The sequence below is a fragment of the Taurulus bubalis genome, assembly GCF_910589615.1.
Source record: "Taurulus bubalis genome assembly, chromosome: 6".
In the NCBI taxonomy this organism is placed as follows: Eukaryota; Metazoa; Chordata; class Actinopteri; order Perciformes; family Cottidae; genus Taurulus; species Taurulus bubalis.
The window spans coordinates 8998656-9018411 of record NC_136594.1 but is presented as its reverse complement, the minus strand read 5'-3'; the positions used below and the strand labels follow the sequence as shown (position 1 = coordinate 9018411).

At 41.2% G+C, this 19756-nt stretch overlaps 1 protein-coding gene across 1 annotated transcript in view; it reads right to left on the bottom strand.

The window, feature by feature from the left end:
* Positions 1 to 19756, bottom strand: part of lrba (LPS-responsive vesicle trafficking, beach and anchor containing) — a gene marked incomplete at its 5' end in the record, with an annotated part of 181654 nt that overhangs the window by 22557 nt on the left and 139341 nt on the right. The window contains 2 exons of the mRNA XM_079220303.1: positions 2639 to 2806; positions 17063 to 17215. Of these exons, the coding sequence (XP_079076429.1) occupies positions 2639 to 2806; positions 17063 to 17215 (321 nt within the window). The remainder of the gene's footprint in view (positions 1 to 2638; positions 2807 to 17062; positions 17216 to 19756) is intronic.

The window sequence follows — 19756 nt, the reverse complement described above, 5'->3', positions numbered from 1 at the left end:
TGGCAGGAATACAGAACTCTCCCCAATCTGCTACCTTCTCTGATCCAGAAACGCACAAACACACACAAAAACGTGCCTGTGACCCATCCCCCTGACAATGAACAGCCCCGGGGCCTGTCCGATTGCAGCCTAGCCTGGCCCGGACCACAGCACCGGCTCAAACCGTTGTCACTCAGTAATGACAGACTCCGGGGGCATTTTCAGACCCAAAGCTCCTGTAGTCCTCAGCCACCCCCGGCGCCCGGCCATGACGAGGCCCAGGCCTGGACCTCTGTTTCCACCTTCTGCACAGACAGGGCATGCTTCCTACCGTACACACACACACACACACACACACACACACACACACACACACACACACACACACACACACGGGTGAAGGAGAGCCTTGGCTTGGCTGACAACACTGCTTTGGTTTATTTAACTAATTAAAGCGCTCAGACTGAGGGTGTTTTGGAAAGGTGAATGCCAGGAGATTGGACCCCAAGCATTGGAGTCGGAGGAGAAAACAACAAAGTCTCTTTTTTTATCTTGAGGGACTGGAACAAACTTTGCTGCTTTATTCCTATTTTACACTGAAGATATTACATGTTTTATAGATGACGTATAGTATTTTAAAATATTGATTGGATTTTCCATGAAATGAGATTTTATATATATATATATATATATATATATATATATATATATATATATATATATATATATATATGGACAACGAATGTAAATAAACAGCCCCCAAAAAAATGCAAACCCCTTTTTTTGGAATATTAATTTTACAATACAAACACTTTAGACACTAATGGAGGGCACCATCTTATTTACGCTCATTTAGTTAAATTTACAAAAAAAATGATTTTTAATTTATTGATAATAAAATGCTGAGCAAAACTACAGAGCATATAGTACAATATACTCAGAAGTATGCATATCCAAAATCTGCTTTCCTGCAGTCATAAGCAGAAGGGGTTATTTTAATAGCACTCAAATCTCATGCACCTGCCTCTGATGGCATCCTTTATGTGTGTGGCTGCATCCATCCCATCGTCACTGGAACAGCTCATCAGAAACAGTGGTCAACTCGTGATCCAATTTGTTATCCAATTTTTGGCTTGTGTGTTAACCAGAATAATGGGTAATGGGCTGAAAGTGGAAATGACCAGAGGACCCTGGTAATGAATCTGCATGTGCGCATGTGCATGTGTGCATGCGTGTGTGTAGCTAAAGGCCAAAGCACATCTGGATGGGAATTAGGGTGAATGGGGTGATAAATCAATGATCTACCCCTGGTGTCCGTGATGCCGCAGTCACTGAGCATGAAGGGCAGCAGAACAGTGGAGGCAAAAGGCTGCTCAGCCGCTTCATATACTCTGAACTCATCTCCATTTAGACCTTAATGCTATGAGGACCTCTGCTTAAAGGATAAATCTGGTTTATTATGACTTGCTTTTATTGGTTTTGTCCATCATTCCTATTGGTAGGGCAAGGAACACGAGCAGTGGGACAATCAGACCCTGGTTCGATACGTTCAGCTTCACTTTTTGATGATAAAGAGATTAAGAGAGTAATGTCAGTGGGTTTCCAGATCTCAATTATTTTGGTGCGTAAACTGTTTTCATTGCCAGTTGATATGATGGCTAAAACTGCAAAAAATTTGAAACAAGTTCTAATTATCCTTCAGGAGAAACCCTTTATAAAGACCAGCGACTAGACTCTGTAAAAATAGAACGTGTGCTACTTTGACGTCTAAGTTGTATTGCCAAAGAGGCTGATGGGAGCAGAGTCAATTGGCCTGCTGCTGGCTAGCTGCCTCTTGCAGCAGATTGGTGAAGTTGTCAGGCCGGTGTTTGGCTGTGGGCAAGCTAGCTTTGTTTTTCTTTTCAGCACTGTTTTGTGTGGTTTCTTTCCGGCAGGTCAGTGTAACCAGTGTGTGCGCAGCAGTTCAAAGTGAAGGGGGGGATGAATAATGAATGAAAGCCAAGTAGGAGGCTTCAAGGCGTTAAAGTGGAACACTTGGTGGAGTGCTTTCAGAGGTATCTCACTGGGGAAAGGCTTGGCTCAGCAATACCTGCCAGTAGATTGTTAGCTCACCTCTCCAATGCCATTCTACAACCAATTTAACATGGCTAATGGCATCAAACATATCCCTGAAATATAAATGCACTGAATGGACAGATGCTTTTGTAATATAGTCAGATTAAGCATCCATTTGAGAGCGCCAACGCTCAAGTGTACTTACTGTAATATGGTGTTTTTCCCCTTACTCAGCATTATCTGCCAAGGGAGTAAATTCAGCCGAGTAGTACATACAGTAAATGTGTATTCAAATGTGTATGTGCTTTTATGCATGTACTGTTTCTGTATTTAAGACTCTCCTCAAAATGCACTTTTATAGTCTATCCTTCTCTATCCATTTGTTTTCATTTTAATGATTGTGTTTTTAATATGTTAGATGTTGTATTGCTTGATCTAAATTGTTTTATGAATAGTGCTATTGCTCTTACTATTTTTGTGATTAACACTTTCATGAGTATGATGTTTGTTTTTACCGCCTAAAGCACCGTGTACATTTTCCCCCCGAAAGATGTTGCCTAAATTAGGCAGTGCATCGTTCTACTGTATCGTGTGTAAGCCTCACCTCTCGGAGCATGGGGTCGTTGATTGAGCTGAAGTTGACTGCACCTTCATAGGTCATATAATAGAAAACATTGAGGGCTCTGGTGGCTTCAGGTCCCTGCTGCTTGTAGCCAAAGATCAGATCGATCCACTGGTGGAGCTGGCAGGACACAAACTCGCTCTCCAAAGCCTGTAAGTGAAGGAGAGGGCAGAGGATTAAGAGGATTGTAAATGTCAACAGCTGCAGAACATACAACCAAATGCTACATGTCCCTCATCCCATTACTGCACAGCAGTTATTACTAATGCCCCTCAAAGATGAACTCCTTGGAGAAAGCAGAATATCCTTCTAATTGCTCCTATGACAGAATCTGCCAATGATTTCTATAATGAGCAAAAAGCAGAGTAAATCCATATCTGATCATATGGGAACATCAAAACATTAGAGAACTCTTGCAGTTCATTAGGGAGCCATTTCTTTGTTCTTTTCTCTGCTGCTTGTGGGAGGATAAGAGCACCGTGTTGCTCCTCTGCAGACGTCTCTGCGTTGCTATAACGTTGAGATACAAGCTGTTTCTCTCCTCATTAGCCGGCAAAGGAGGGAAAAAACATTTATGGTTTCCTCATAAAAACAGGCAATTGTGTTAATTTGTGTAAAGCTGTCGCCTCACAAAAGCCCTCTAAACACGACCAAATTAGAATGAGGCAGCCCTTGATTGTCATTGCTGCCTTGTGTCACATTAATTTGTGACAAAACATTAGCCCTCGCTACACTTAAATGGCAATTTATATCATTTAAATTTTTACTGCAGAGACCAACGCATCCCTCACTTAAATGTGACTTTCTGACAGCTCATTCTGCATCTAATTCTTCCAGACTCTCTTAATTACAACTTTCAATCAGGGGGAAAAAGCACGGGCACAAAGACGAGACTGTGCGCTCTGGAGGTATGATGATGTTTTTACTGCAACTTGAGAAAGGACTGAATTTTTGATGCCTTCACAAATTCCATAATCTGAACTGATGAGAGGCTTAACAGTATACGGGTTGCGTGGATAATACAAGAATAGGAATGATGACATTGGTTCCTTGAAAACAGCAGACAAAGATTAAAAAAAAGGTTTTCAGGTTTAAAGGTGTAGACATGCAAACATACTAACTAGGCCTGAGAATTACACAAAAATGCATTTCTAGTATGTGTCTTTAGCCCCATGCATGGGTGTAATTAAGTAGGTGGAAAGCTATTAGAAAACATTGATTTGTGTTGATCGCTATCCCTAGTCTTGCTGATAATATAAATGTATGTTCTGATGTACTTTCAATTTCAGTTTACATTTTATTGCAAAAGCTAAAATAATATTATACTTTTGCGGAGTGCGGAGAAAAATTAATTTCTCTTAAAGTAAGGTGTAATAGAAAGTATTGTTTTGGTGTCAATGAAGACAGCTGGGTATTTTTTTCAGTACTAGACAACACAAAGTCAACTATTACTGTAACAGTCTGGTTCATAGGTACAGGTGTACAGTAGTTCTAATCAGTGGTCACTAAATGTATGGTCCACACACACACACACACACACACACACACACACACACACACACACACACACACACACACACACACACACACACACACACACACACACACACACACACACACACTTTGAACATTGCCCCACTTGGAAGCTATCACTGCTCTGAGAGCTGTAGAGTTAACAAAATTAGCAGATGGAGAAAGATCTGTCTATTCTCTTCCCCTTTGTGCAACTAACTTGACAACATGACACTCTGGGGTAACATTTAGTATTAAGATAAAAACAGAACACCCCTAGAGAGACAGTTTAGACTCTATATATCTGTCCCCCTGGCATCAGCAAGTTTAGAGTATTAAGAGTGTTTACAGGCTTGTGTCATAAAGCAATCCTTTTTTATTCATGTTACATTTTAAGCAAGGGAACACTCTTTATTCAAACTCACTAATAATAGCAGGCAGAGGGGTTCATTTGTGTATATGTGTGTGTATATGTGTGTGTGAGAGAAACAGAGCGATAGATCAGTTCATTATGCGCTAGGATTGACCTTTGACGGGCCCTGCTCCCCTGTTTCTAAAACTAAAGCTGGGCCTGATGGGCATTTAATGTGCACCGCAATCTACTGTCAATCAGCATGGAGAAACAAAGAGCAGCCATGTTATTGCAGCTCCCTCTCAAGAGGCCCGCCTTTATGGAAATCACTTGCATGTACCATTTGGAGAGGGAGAGATAGAATAAATGATTATTTGTGTGTGTGTGCTGTGTCGGCATTGTACGTGTATCACTGTGTATTATCGTATTTGTTTGGTCTATCAGACAAAAGGATCAGAAGTACTCTGAGACTGTCTAGCTGGAGGGATTCAACCTCAGCAGATCTCTGAGATTCAAAGAATACCTGCCGTTGCCTGTGGGATACAGTAAACTGCCTTGAGAGCCGTTCTTCAACGCTTTTCTTAAAAAAAAAGTTATCTCACAACTCAGACAACAATCAGGTTGGGATGCAAGTAAAAGGAGAGCTATATTGTGACCCTTTGATTAAACTTGGGACCTCACCACACCACAGAATATATGGGTTGCAGCTGCTGCAGTAGTGGACCATACAAATAGTCTTTTCTTTTCTAGATCTGGGAACAAAAATAATAAAATTCAGGTATCAGGTATAGTCTGACTGGTGCATTTACTTGATACTGGTTTATTTAGGTGAAACCTTTAAAAAAAAAGAGAAGGTATTTAGTACCTATAACCAGGCCGACCAAACACAACCAAAATTAGTCCTCCCCTCATACACCATTTACTACGTTTGGGCATTTGCAGTGCACAGCCGGAAATTTGTTGACCTTATTTTTTTTTTTTTACCAAAATGACTAACATCTGGATAGTGGAGGGAAGTTGAGAGATGCACTAGAATTAGTTTTCGACTTTTTGTGGCAACATAAATATAGACCGCCACCAGTGGTATGTTTGCGATCATACCATCAAACTGAGTGTTGTGCACCTAAATGCAGTGACTTCACATTTTCTTTTACCTAGAAGGCTGCATGTGAGGGATTTACGCTACTTGATGGACAAGTAAAGGACAGGTCTCAAGCATGTAGCAACAAGCCATTAACAACATCCCAGGTGAGCAGGTGTGGAAATGTCTCCTTCTGTAGAGCCACACAGTGGAAATAGTGTGGCAGAAGGTTGGGGCAGATAGCAGATTCCTGAGGTGGGATCTGGTGGCACTTCAGGAGAACCAGGCAGGATTATTGATGGGCCAATTAGCAGCCAGTGTATGTGTCATCCTTGTCCACAGGGGACTCTCTGATAATTAATGAATAATTTAGCATGCCTTTATGTAAATGCTGATAGGGGGTAGAAGTCACTGGAATCCCACATTTCTATTGTTAAGGATTTGACAAAGTACACCTTTGAAGCATAAGGGAGTCCCCTTTGTTGTGTGCTGTGACTTGTTTCCAATGGCAACAATAATGTGGAATATTTTCCTATGTGAGAAATTGTAATCCTTTACCTTAATCGTTTTCTTTGCCCTTCAAAAGCACCCAAGTATTCAAATAGATATCTCCAATTTCTCTTCTAGAATGTAATGCTTATTTTTTGCTTGCCTGCCAGTTTCGCAGGGCTGTGATAATGAACATGCCTTTTCTGTGTGTAAGTCTCAGATTACTTTAATTCTTTCCTTTCTGAAACATCTGTAGCCGGAGTGTAAATTCAAAGGCTAAAAAAAAAAAAAAAAAAACCCAAACAAAAACACTCAAAGAATGACAGTTTGACTACGTGTCGATCAATATGTTACTCTTTAGAGAGAGAGACCGAGGACTTCAAGAAATGCTTTCCTTATTTGAGACATCAGACCAGCGACACCAAATGATTGCAATTAACCAGCTGGTGGGCATTAAACCAGGATTACTCAGGAGTCCCCTTCTGCTTGCAAGTCTTTCTACTTTTCACTTAGGACTTCGTTTCGTGATTTCTTTCCTCAAAAGTAAAAGTGTCTGTCCACGCTACGGGTCTGCAGGACTTTCTGTGCCTCGCTGTGGTTTGCGGTGAGCTTTATGGTCTGGATTGAGCTGGATTTCACTTTGGCTTTAACGAGGTGACACTGAATGCTCTCCTCCTTCCCTCATTGGCCCTAAAAAAAACCTTTTAAGGACTTATAGAGAGCTGTCCGTAAGGATGTTAAAATGTCACTTAACAAATCAATCCCCTCATTTGCATGCCAACGGTGATACGAGTGCACGTGCATGTGCCCGTGTGTGTGTCACTGGTGGCGTGGGGGGTGTAATCAAATGCACATGTTGTATGCGGAGTGTTGTCAGCGGCAGACTGTTTTCTTTTGTATCGATTACGGATGAATAAAGCAAACACTTGTCAGGTTTGTATACAGTAAAATGACTGTTTAAGAACAAGCTGATCAAAACATCCTGAAAACCAGATTCTGTGTGTGAGACATTGAAACCGTGCATTTTTTTTTTAACAGGGGAAAATCCATTTGCTGCTGAACCACAGAATCTGTAGGTTTTATTTAGTTGTGTTCTCATTGTGTGTTTCATTAAATCCCATCAAATCTGTGTGTTTCCAAGAACAGCAAACATCATCAACGGGACCGGAAGCTTTTCCGTCTTCTCTTCTTAACGTAACAAGTTTATTATCGCTTGTTTCGATTCTCTTTTCTTCCTCCAAGTTCAACAGCCCACTTGTATTTTCCCTTCTACTTATTCTTCCACTCTAAGTGCTGCTCCCTTCTTCTTTTTTTTTGCTCCATGCTCTTTCTTCCAGTCATCTGATCCTTTGGATCAACTCCTCTGGAGTTGCCTTGCCCTGAGGTTGACAAGCCCTCTGATTAAAGGGCTTATTAGCTCGTTGTAAATGAGAAGCCGATTGTCATTTTGAAGCAGGCAGAGGAAGCCTGTTGCCAGCCAGAGTAGAGGGGGCCCCCCAACATGGAAGAAGGGGGAAAAAAAGCAACGGGTGACGTAAGGAATGAGAACCTTGGAGCAGCCGTACAGCTAACAAACCATTTCCTTTATTCCCATATTCACACACAGAGGAGAAGCCCAGATGGGTTGTGTGCGTTACTTCAGTTGCCCCCCTCCTTTCCTGCTCTACTAATTAGATAGGTCACAACTGTGAGAGTTCTGGCTATGGGTCAACGGAGGCACTCGCTGGCAAGTGGAACCTGAAACTCTAACCCTGACTCTCTCTCCCGCTCACTCCTCCACCCACTTGAAAAGCAAGAATATCATGTTATGGGGTGAAAAGAAGCAGAATGAGCAGTGATTGGGAAAGTATCTCCCCAAAACAAACATGTCATGGTGGATTTGCTTTTAGTCAGACAAATGGTGTAGTGTAGACTGCGAAAGTGGTCCAATTTACAGCACCGACAACGGAGTAAACAATACTGATTGAGAAGTAAATGGATGAAATGGTGCCGACTCAAAGTCAGAAGGCAGGAATGGTGTGGTTGGTGTCTTCACGTTTTTGTTTTTAGTTAATGCTTGATCATAAACAATATGATGTGACCCAGCAAATAATGATAATCTGTAAAAGTTCAAATAAAGCCTTACATATTATATATTTAAAACATTTGGGAGATACTATTTGTAAAATATTTGGAAGATACTATTTGTAAAATATTTGTAAGATAATACTTTTTAAATATTTGGAAGATAACATTTATTATTATTTGGAAGATAATTCTTTTTTTCATATTTGGAAGATAATATTTTTTTCATATTTGGAAGATAATATTTTTAATTATCACCAATGCCATAAGACACATCCAGAATCGGATGAAGTGAGCCAACGCTAAGTCAACAGTCAGAGCTGATTAGACACAGGGCCACTGAGGAAGGCTTCGGAGCGTGCCGGATGACGGAATATTTGGATAGCTGCTGAGAGGAGCATAGTTGTCTCAAACGATTAAAGAGTCTGCTGCTCCGTCTGACTGAAGGTGTGGAGGCATCTCAACACAGAGATGATTAGGACGAATGGCTCGACTGATCAGCCTTTCAAGAAGAGGTTATTGGGTTGTTGGGTTACATGGAGCTGCAGCTTGTGTACGCCTAACCCTTATACATCCCCAAAAAATAAATAAACAATATAACGACAATGAGCAACAAGTAAAAATGCCAAAGATTTGATGGGATGATGGCAGATTGTCAAATGTAAGAATCCATTGCTCATCTTGGTCTGACATTAAATATGAATTGAATATTTTGGGTATTGGGTATCTTCAAAATCAATATATTTAAATCGGGTCACCTTGTACTCTTGGATATCATGATAGGCATTTTTTACTGATGCCACAAACTATTAATCAAATAATATTTTTAAATGAACTTGTTTTTTTAATACATACTTAAATATAATCCTCAATAGAAGCACTTATGACACTAATATCACAAATTATAGTTTTACACAATTTGCAATACATATAGACTTGAGTTAATTAGGTTAATGTAATGTCCCATCAGATCATTTTCTGATGGGACAATAATCTTTAAAAATCTTTAATATTCTGATATCGATATCAGCAAACATCCTAACCAATACTACACTAATAATTTTTCTACCATGTCGCCAAGCTCTTATCTATCAGTTACACGCCTTATGTCTGATTGCAAAAATATATATAAAATACTTAAATAAAAAAGCTGGACTAGGCACATTCTCTTGGGCCACAGCAAAGAGCAAATACTGTTTCAATATAGCAAGCAGGACGACACAATATGGACGGTGCTGGAATGGAGGACTGTGAAAACAGACAAATACTGTAAAAAAAATAAAATATCTCAGCAGACTTTGGGAGAAATGAAATGAGAAAGTGGAGGAGTACAGGAAAAGGGAGAAGGACAACATTAGTGAGTGAGTGTGTCAGCAGCATTAGATCATCCCATTTCTCAGGCTCTCATCGGCCTCCTCCATTACGTCATTGAAGAGGAGGACGGAGAAGAGGAGGAGGGGGAGGCAGAGAAGAAGGGGGGACAGCTCGTAAAACACTGAGCACACAGTAAACATGTCTGCCCTTATGCATGACAATACCCCTACAGTGAGCGCGCTCTGACATTAGCCAGATAACCCCCATCTACCCCACGTGCTAGTTCCCATCCAACAACAAGGCTTTCAGAGGAGACACCAGGGGAATAGATTAGCGCTAGGCTAACATGGTAAACTGTGTTCTGTTACATGGGGCCTTACTGGGCTAGACGACCTTAAGACTTTCACTCACTCAGTCATTCACAAGTGCGTAAGTATATCTCCGTGGTTGGTGACTGGTCCATCGCAGTGGTTTACCTCAGCTCACACATGAACTCCCACGGGGTTCCTGTGAGCATAAGACGTGGAGGCTGGTGGGAACGGCATAATGTGCGTCCCAGCGGCTGTCTGATCAGAGAGTGTGGTGCGGATGAGAGGTGAATGTAAACAGAAATGATCTTTGACTTTCTGTAGCTGGTGGTCTGAGCCACGGAGCTATCATGTCTTGTGGGAAAATAAAGTGGGACTCGATTCTGCCACTGGACAATTCTGCAGAATGACGTTCAGTCTCCAAAGCTAATATCATCCAAAGCACCCCTTTTCATCTTTCCTGATCATAAACTGCAAGGACAATGGACTTGTCTGCCACGATGACATAGTTTCAGTAAGTGTGAACGGCTGTCAGCATATAAACTTGACAAACTTCAGAAGAGAACTTTCAAAGACGCTGATAGTGAGAGTATATGGGGTTTGGGGGGTAAAGGTGATGTGGCTCATATTAATATGACATTTGTCTGTTAGCGCTGAGCAGGACATGTTTACCTCTGCAGGCGGGATTACTGTGGGGTGACACATTAACAGCTGGAAGATCAAGGGTGAGGCTCCATGAAACGGATCGCCGTCATTGTTCAACGTCAAAATTAGCAAACTGACTTCAGAGAGAGCTTCTGTCTCGAGTTAAAAGCTTGCATGAGGTAAATCTGACCACCCTGAACATAAGAGAACAAATAGCTATACGATAAAAATAAACACATGGCTCCAACGACTAGAAGAACAACTGCCTCCTGACACATAACACCCCCCCCCAACAAAACAAGATGCCTTTTCTTGTTCTGTGATACTTACAATGGTTACTTCTAATGTATCCCTCTGTAAAATGTACCTGGGTCTGCTGGTCTTTTCAGATAATCAACACTCTTAACCAGTATTTTTTTTTTTTTTTTTTTTTTTTTTTTACATCAGAGCAATTCCATTTTTTGCAAATCATTTTGAATACAGCAGTAGGTGTTCCCGTCTTTGCTAGAAATGACTGCCCCCAATTTCATGTTTTTACATTTTAGGGATTAAAAAATATACTTCTGGAGCAAAACTGGAGCAGAAAGTGGCTGAGAGCTGCCAAGACAAAATTTTTTTTTTTTAAAATGGCGTATCGATGCTCACTGGGAGCGGCGAAGCATTGCTTGAAATTTGGGATTCATAATTACATCTGACAAAGAATGACATAAGAACTGTGCATGTGTCATGACCAGGACTCCAGCTTGCCTGGGTCCAGACCTTTGAATCCGCCCACTCCACTGAGTATAAGTTGACATCTCAACTATATAAAAGGCAAGGCTCCATCTTGTAAAATGATCACTATGGTCAGCTGAAATGGTTTTGTATCTCCATTACTTACAGTCATGAATTAGTCAAAAAGTGTACTACTAGATTGTTTAGTGAAAGGTTTACATTTGTACCTCATGTAAGAGGATCCTTTCCATTTTTGCAATGCAGGTAAAAATGCAGACACATTCAATTATTAGAAGATACCACTTGCGGATTCCAATTGGTAATCAAGGAAAGTAACACCTGTCTTTACTGTTTTTCCAGTTATATGGTAATATGCACATCGTGCCTGCATAACATAATCTAATCATGGTTGCTTAAGGCACAGTAAAAATATCCAATCCTGCAATAATTACCGCACAATGGTTAACCGTATTACTTAGAGAGAATCACACAAGTTAGTTTGGTGTCTAACATCCACAGAGCAGTGCCGGGTACTTACAGTTGGGGTTTACCACATGTGGCGGTGACCTGTGGTTATCCCTCTCAGTATCAACTTCTGACCCATCACTCAACCGGCTTTGCCCATTCAACAAGAGCAGAGTCTCTCACACGTTCTTGTGAGGGCAGTTCAACTGATGTCTGTCACTGCTTTGAGTGAGCAGTTGCTTTAGAAAGGGAAAAAGGCCAAAAGTAATGTTCTGCCCGTCTCTCCCATGTGTGTGGTTTGCAGATCCATCAGCAGCACTGCAAGAGCGCAGATGACGGAAAGGAACCAACCATGTGAACTATGGAGCAGCAAGTGGACCCTGTAGAGCTCCAATGGGTTAGATGGTGATTGCACCCCATTTTCCACAGAAAAGAAACTTATATCTGTTGCCTTGGAACAAGATGCATAAATACGGTGGAACTAATACAACACTTCTTAGCCCGCATTGGTCACCCAATGATACGGATCTATAATACGACAACAAATATTTAATTATTGGTGTTTAATTACAAGGTTAGATATGTTGAATTGTAGTTAACGCTTTTAAAACTGTCATTTTAGAGATTCTGGCTGCCTTAATGTGTAGATCTCATCCTCTAAACTCAGTCCACCATGAGACGCATGTGAACCGCGGATTAATTAGAGTTTAACATTAACCATTAGTGTGAAATAAAGTTTGACTCAATATTCAGTACAATATGCGATCAGGACATACACATTTATGCTTTTCTAGTTGCCGATCTCTGATAATGTTACATTACAAACAACCAATCCATATTCAAATTGACAGGTGGAGAGCTGGTAACCATGGCAGCACCGCTAATAGCCAACGAACAAAGGTTTACTTTACTAATTTCTGACAGCAATAGTCGTTTAAGATCCAGTGACTTCATTGGGCTCATCATTCCAAAAGTCCATACTGTGTTTGGTCATAACTCCTTTCATTTCGCTGCTGCAAATGACTGGAACTCGCTACAAAACACGCTCAAACTAACAGCTGTCACCTCTCAACATGTTCAAACAAAAGCTGCAACATGTCATAGTTGACTGCTGTACTTGCTGACCAGCCCTCACTTCTCTCTCTTTCATTTTTATAAAGAACATCCAGTAATCCGCCTTTTTTGTACATAGTGTTTATTAATTTACCTATGTTGTTTTTAGCCATTTTTCTCATGCGTTTGTCATACTGTATTGTATCTGTGCTTTTTGTGTCACTTGTGTAGACTGTGCTACTCCTTCTTGGCCAGGTCATCATTGTAAATGAGAATTGGTTCTCAGTAGATTTTACCTGTTTAAATAAAGTTCAAATAAATACTTACATTATGATGCGTTCAGGCTCTGTTCTGTGAAAATGAGTATTGGACGAAGGTAAATTATAACGTTATCGTGATGTGTTCAGTTGTATTGGTGAGCAACTTAATAAATCCCGTTGGTTGAAGGAGATGTTTTCACAACATAAATAGAAATCAGAAATTAAATTATGACCCATTTAAACAAAACATTCATCATTAAAACTAATGATAAATTACTAAATGATAAGATTTGTTTAAATCCATAACAATTCATTTTATTTTATTTCCTCATCATCTGAATTATTTATTTTTATGAAGAAAAAAAGAACACTGTAAAACTACTATTACACGTAAAAGGATAACATTTACACAGACTTCAGAGCGGTTTAAATTTGTTTAGGGAGGTGGCAAAGAAAAACGAATAGGCTTGAGCCTTGTAGACCATCTGCTATAATCAAACAACAAAGGGATCTGTATCTGCCCATATGTATCGGCAATTAGTATCGGCATAAAAAAAAAAACTGATCCGCGATGATTATGATCCATTGCATCACTAACTTGCAGAAGGACATTGTTACTATAACAGACAGTGGCTGTCAGTAGCTACAGTGAAGCAGAGACACGTGACAGCACATGTAGACATTGATGTGCACACAAATACACACACAAGCATTTACACACGATCACCTGCTATGGCTCTAATGGTTAGCAGACCTGAGAAGTGAGATGTGGTCATATATAGTGGAATGTCAGAGAGGCTGACAGTGCCCAGAGACATGTAGTTATCTGGCGGAGGGGGGGGATCAAGTTCTTAACCTCTCCTTCGACCTACTGGTAAAAACAACAAGCGGCCCCTGATCTCTGTGGCATGCCGCCTCAAGACCCGACGTCTCTGCGTGTATGTGTGTGTGGGTTTGTGATGGGTCAAGAAAAAGGGAGTGTGTCTTTACAAGCAAGCATTTAAGTATACTGTAGGCACTTCAGTGTAGTGAAGGTGCATGCTTGACTTAAGGCGCTTTGTCTCCAGTAAGTCTGTCTAAAATCCAACCATTCCTACACACGTCAAACTCAGTTTTCAACTGAACCGGAGCCTCTGAGCCTCCAGTGCTGTGTAAGCCAGAGGTCAAACACCAGTCTGTGTAGGCACACACAGTTCTTACTAAACATTAGTGATGAACGATGACACTTCCAACACAAGAGCAATAGCCAAGCTACAGTTTGATGTAATGTTTATATCTTCTGCTGGTTTTTTTATATATTTTTTTTTTCCCCATTACCAACCATGAAACTCTCACTCACAACAAAAACAAGCTGCCGTTTTGCACAGCAGCACAATCCTTTACTGTGAGAGGCTTTTAATGGCCTTTCCAGATTGGGTCCTAATTAACTGTTAATCATCTAGGGCTCATAACCAGAGTGGAGACAGCAGGCATGTGTGTGTTTGTAAGCGTGTGTGCATTCGCGTGTGTTTGCGTGTTCTCGCATGCTGCGTATCCGTGTGTTGCGAGGCCATTAGCAGCAGACAAGCTAAAGAGAGCCAAACAGCCCATTAACTCCTTCAGTCTCCCTCTCTCTTCTCCGCCATGCTCATCTCTCTCCCAACAGTACCACAGTTGCCAGCTGACACCCTCTAATGCCAGCTATCTGTCATGACCAGAGACCTGTCCACCCACACATCCCTCCCTCTACCGCGCCCTCAGCCCATTTTATCCTTTTATTCTTCCTGTCCACCCTCTTGTACTCTGTCTCTCAGATTCTGTCTGCAAATGTTTTTAAGCACTGTACGAGTGGGTCTTTTTAAAGACAAATGTAATCCTATAGTGGCAACGTACAGTTAACGGATTGACCTAATTTGCATGACAAATTAACATCACATTGAAATACATTAATGTCGGACCACCATTAGCAAGTGGAGCCAACATCTTGCAGGAATGGATCAATGTGACGAGACCGAATCCTTTTCCTATCTAACACTACCTAAGGATAATTGAACAGCAATTTTACAAACTAACAGTATGTTTATGTTGTTATGAAGCAGATATTCACAGTCCCTTTACGAAACCCCAGAAAGCTCCTATTTTTTTTTACAGAGCTTGTTAAATGTCTGTGCACCTACACCTGCCTCCTGGGCTTGGATCCACATTGGATCAATATCTCAATTTGCACCGAGTAGAGAAAGAAAACCGCAGACTGAAAATGTATCAGCCTGAGAGCAGTAACCAGCAGGTAGCTGTGCATGAGCGTAGACCATTTGGATAAGTCAAAATTGCCTCTGCAGTGCTAAATTGGGCACAAAGGAAAGGACCAGAGGAAATTGAGGGAGCAGAGGTAGATGAGACTGCAGCACTTAAACTGGCAATGAAAAGGCGCTTTGTGCTTGCAGGAGCACATTAACACACAGAGGCTTTCAAGTTTGTTTATCCAGTGTTACTGTTCTGACTCATTTTTAGTGTATTCAATATCGAAAATTACAACTATTCTAAAAAGGTGAGTATGTCCTACTTTTGTATATTAAACAATATTGACTAAGGAGAGCAGTATTTAAGATGTAAAATCACTGCAAAGTCACATGGTCAAAAATGGTGAAACATCACTACACAAAAACTGTTAATTATTTTACCAATTAATGTATTAATTTAGTCTATTAAATGCCTGAAAATTGTGAAAAATGCCAAACATAATTTCTGTCTGACCGACACACATAATACAATTACAATGCAGCATATCTTAATATATTATAAGGTGTATACTAAGGCATATTTAAAAAATAAATGATTTAAACAATTGACCGAAAAAAATATTCCACCCTACACAACAGCAGATGACAAAAAAAATAATTCTTTAGGACAAATAAAGTTCAAAGAAGACTGGAAAACAACATGCCACCTCCACAACCATCTCCCCCCGCCTCCCCCACCCGATGCAGCCACCTTGGCCGAGACCATGCTGACAGCCGAAGAGGGAGAAGTGTGTGATTAATGATAGAGGCCTGGTCCTATCAGCAGGCTGGTTAACAGACCAAACCACATGACTACACAGGTCACAGAGCACACACAGCCTCATCAGCACCCATTACTACTGTGGGCACACATCACGTAGGAAGCCGTTTTCACCCCAACATTTTTCTAACAGGGAATGTGGTCCGTGAACAAATTCACAATTCAGACTGAGGACTTATTAAAGCAACAAAAATACAGGCGTAGTGATTTGCATTAGAACCTATAATGTGGTTTTGTAGGTTCTTATTTTCCTCTTGTATTTGACCTCGTCTATGCAGAAAACACATTTGACAAGGACAGCGATATATATACTGATATATGAGTATCAGTAGAACTCATATAGTAAGAAAAGATGAAAAAATAAAAGTACCAATGATAAACTATTCCAGCTACAAACTGAAATAATAAATCTATCTGGGGCTTTTTTAGAGCACAGCAAGGTAATCTGATCCAAAGTTTTAAAGCCTAGTGTGCGTGTGTATGCACGTGCGCATGTGTGTGTGTGCGTGCGTAAGACGAGAGAACATCCACAATGAAAATATGACAGCAAATCTGACAACATCCGAGATGCACGTCCACTGAATGTTTCTGCTCTGGGATGGAGGGGCGGGAAGGGGAGATCAGAAACGGGATACCTCATCATCTCTCTGCACACAAACAGAGTTGCAATCACACACACACATAAACGTGCACCAGATGTGTGTGGACGGAGCGAGCGCAGAAAGAGAGAGATGGCGAGGTGGATAGGGATAGGAGGTGAGGTGATGTTGGATCTCTTTGCCAACATGGCAATATGAGAGCTGGGGCATGTCGGAGGAGCGGGAGGCTCAGGTAACAGGAGGAACTGTGAGACGATCAGGAAATAACACTGTCTCTTTGAATTAGCATTTGCAGCTAAAACACGAGAGGCAGAAACCTCTGGCAAGACTTCAGTTGGTCTGGGTTATGTGACATATGAGGTAGAGGTAGAAATCTGTGTTTCTTTTTACAATGTGTAATAGCGACATATAGCTACTAGAAATTCAAAATAATGACCATCTCAACTAGAACACTTCTTATTGACACCTATAGATTGTGCATGAATGTGGAGCTTCTGTCCACGTTTCTTACCAGGCGATTGATGCGTACAAACTCCTCTGGGCTCTTGGCCCACGGTGGCAGCTCCACATTGGAGACTGCCGTGCTGTCCTCCATCACTCCCAGGTTGTAACTGTTGGCGTTGACGAACATCTCCGGGAGGTAGTAGAACTCTGGGATCAGCTCCTGCACGGGCAAAGCACAGAGATAGATTAAAAAACGTACACACTGGCTCATTACAACACGACAAGTGATGATATCAACAGTGTTACCATTTTAAGAGTTCCCCTAATAGATGACACAGGCTTAGTTACGGGTAAAATGATAAGAGTGGCTGAAGGATGCTTCTGAAACTACAGGAGGCTCAGAAAAAAAAATAAAAAAATCACCTTGCCAGCCCTCAGATTTAGAAAGGTGTGATTTGATGTCAGAGTATTAAAGAGAGCTGAAGAAGAAAGTCGTAGGCTAAGTATAAGCAATAGTAAAACCGAGGGTTAATCCCTGTATGAATTAAATTCAGAAATGATTTAAGGATTGCTTTGTGTGTGACTCTTACAATAGTTCAACAGTGGAGTTTACAAATACAAACAATATATTCATGGGAATTACATTTGTGCTTTTCCCAATATAGAAGATGTCAAAAACGTCTAAATGTGCACTTGGTTGTGTTTTTTCATTACTCAGTGCGCGTTTGCTTTGTCTGTATCCAAGCAGCAGAGAAAGCCCCCACCTTCCCTCCCCTTCTTCCCACAACAACACAAAAGTCAGCCAAATTCTTTTCGAACTATGATGATTTTATTTGGCTGTCCAAAACAACACAAAGTATTTTCAAACTGAAGAAAAATGCAGCTATGATGTAACCCCAGAAGTTTAGCTATTCATCATTCTTAACAAAGCAGAACTTGCCGCAATGAGCGTAAACATTAAGATTGAGTTTGAGCTTAAAAACATGTAGATAAAGCCATACAGCCCTCCAGGCCTTAACGCTAAAGTTGTCATTGTGGATATGTCTCACTGATTATGAAATACAAGGAGGGCTGCTTCCTGTGAATAGTATAAAATGAGTAGACTGTGAAATAAATATTTTGCTGTAAATTGTGGATATTAAAACCGATGGTTTACAGTGTTTTCCTATCGTCTCAATATGTACTTTATAACAAAAAAACATGACGTCATTCTTCACTTCATTGGGGAACATTCAAACATTGCAAAAGCAAAATTGTAGTCATTTTCAGGAATAAGACACATCTCATCGTAGTTCATGGTATGATGAGTCGATCGATGTAGTTTTAAAATATAGAATTATTGACACCATTTGCTTTGGCGATTCATTGCTAGCCCTGTTGTGAACACAACTTGTGTGACTACAAGTGTGACTGGTGTTCTCGAGGAGGAGAGAAAGATGCAAACATGTTGACAGTCTGATGTCAGAGATGAACAGTACAACTCCAACTTCAAGCTGTCATGCGCCTGGCAGCATGGCAGCAGACAAATACTCAAACTTGAGCCTCAGTAGCAGGTTTAAGCATTTAAAAAAAAAGAAAACTGATTTTCAAGAGCCTGCTCTCATGCAACATGATCTCTACAAATACTCCAACAACAACATGCCCCTTTTTTTTTAGATTAGCTGCACAATACATCCACCTCATCAATGGGGTGAAAACATCCAATCAAATGAGCAAGCAAACACACAGGTTTAAAACAACACAGCACTTCCTCACTTCTGAAATCTCTTCACTCCACAAAACCTGACCTCAAACTAAAAGGTCACCCTCTTAACGAGGCCTCCAGCTCACCCAGGTTCACTGGCTGCAGCCTGCTGTAAATTTGCGCTGGAGGTGGCAGGACACACACACACACACACACACACACACACACACACACACACACACACACACACACACACACACACACACACACACACACACTAACAAAACCTTAAGGGCTTCGCTCCCCAACACTCAAGCCTGCCTTGCATGGACCATTATGTGCAGTGGCCCCTTTGCTCCGGCCTGGTCAGAGGCCAGCCCCTCTGATCCCCAATCCTGTCCTGTCATGGGTCACTGGAAGGGGCTCTGGCCTCTGGGCTGCTTTGCTACACTTCCACTGTTGCTACCTCTAACCCCTCTGCTCCTCTCTCCCCCTCTCTGATGCCTTCGGGCTGAAGCTAGGGGTCAGGGGATTGGGGACTGGAGGTCATGCTAGCGTCACCCAGGCTAGAGACACATTGAATCTGGGTGTTGTAACCTATTATCACTTCTTCTTTACCAATGGGGTATGAAAACACTGAGGCTTTTTGCCCTCTGGCAGGGACAGAGGATTGCTATCAATGGCTCAAATGCTAAAGCTAAATGGTGTACTTAGCATACTAAATTGATACGTCTTGTCCCTAATTCCTCTTTTGCCTCAACATGAATGTGTGCGCCCGAGTGGATGGAGTCGACGGACTCTCATTCAAAATATGCTAAAAATTTAAACAGAACATGGAAACAAAGTGATGTGGTCCAGATTTCCCCTTTATTTTGATCCGAGGTTGAGCTCTCACAGTTTGATCCACATTGACAGGTCTAGACTGAGAGAGCAAACGAGAGCTCTTGTTGGGCTTTCGCAATCAAGCATTGGCCAGCTACGTAGTAACACAATCCATATGTTTTATCAGTGGGATGCGAGGGGGGTGGTAAACGCAATCAAGCGTCAAAACCCCCAACACCACCGCTGTTCCCCCAT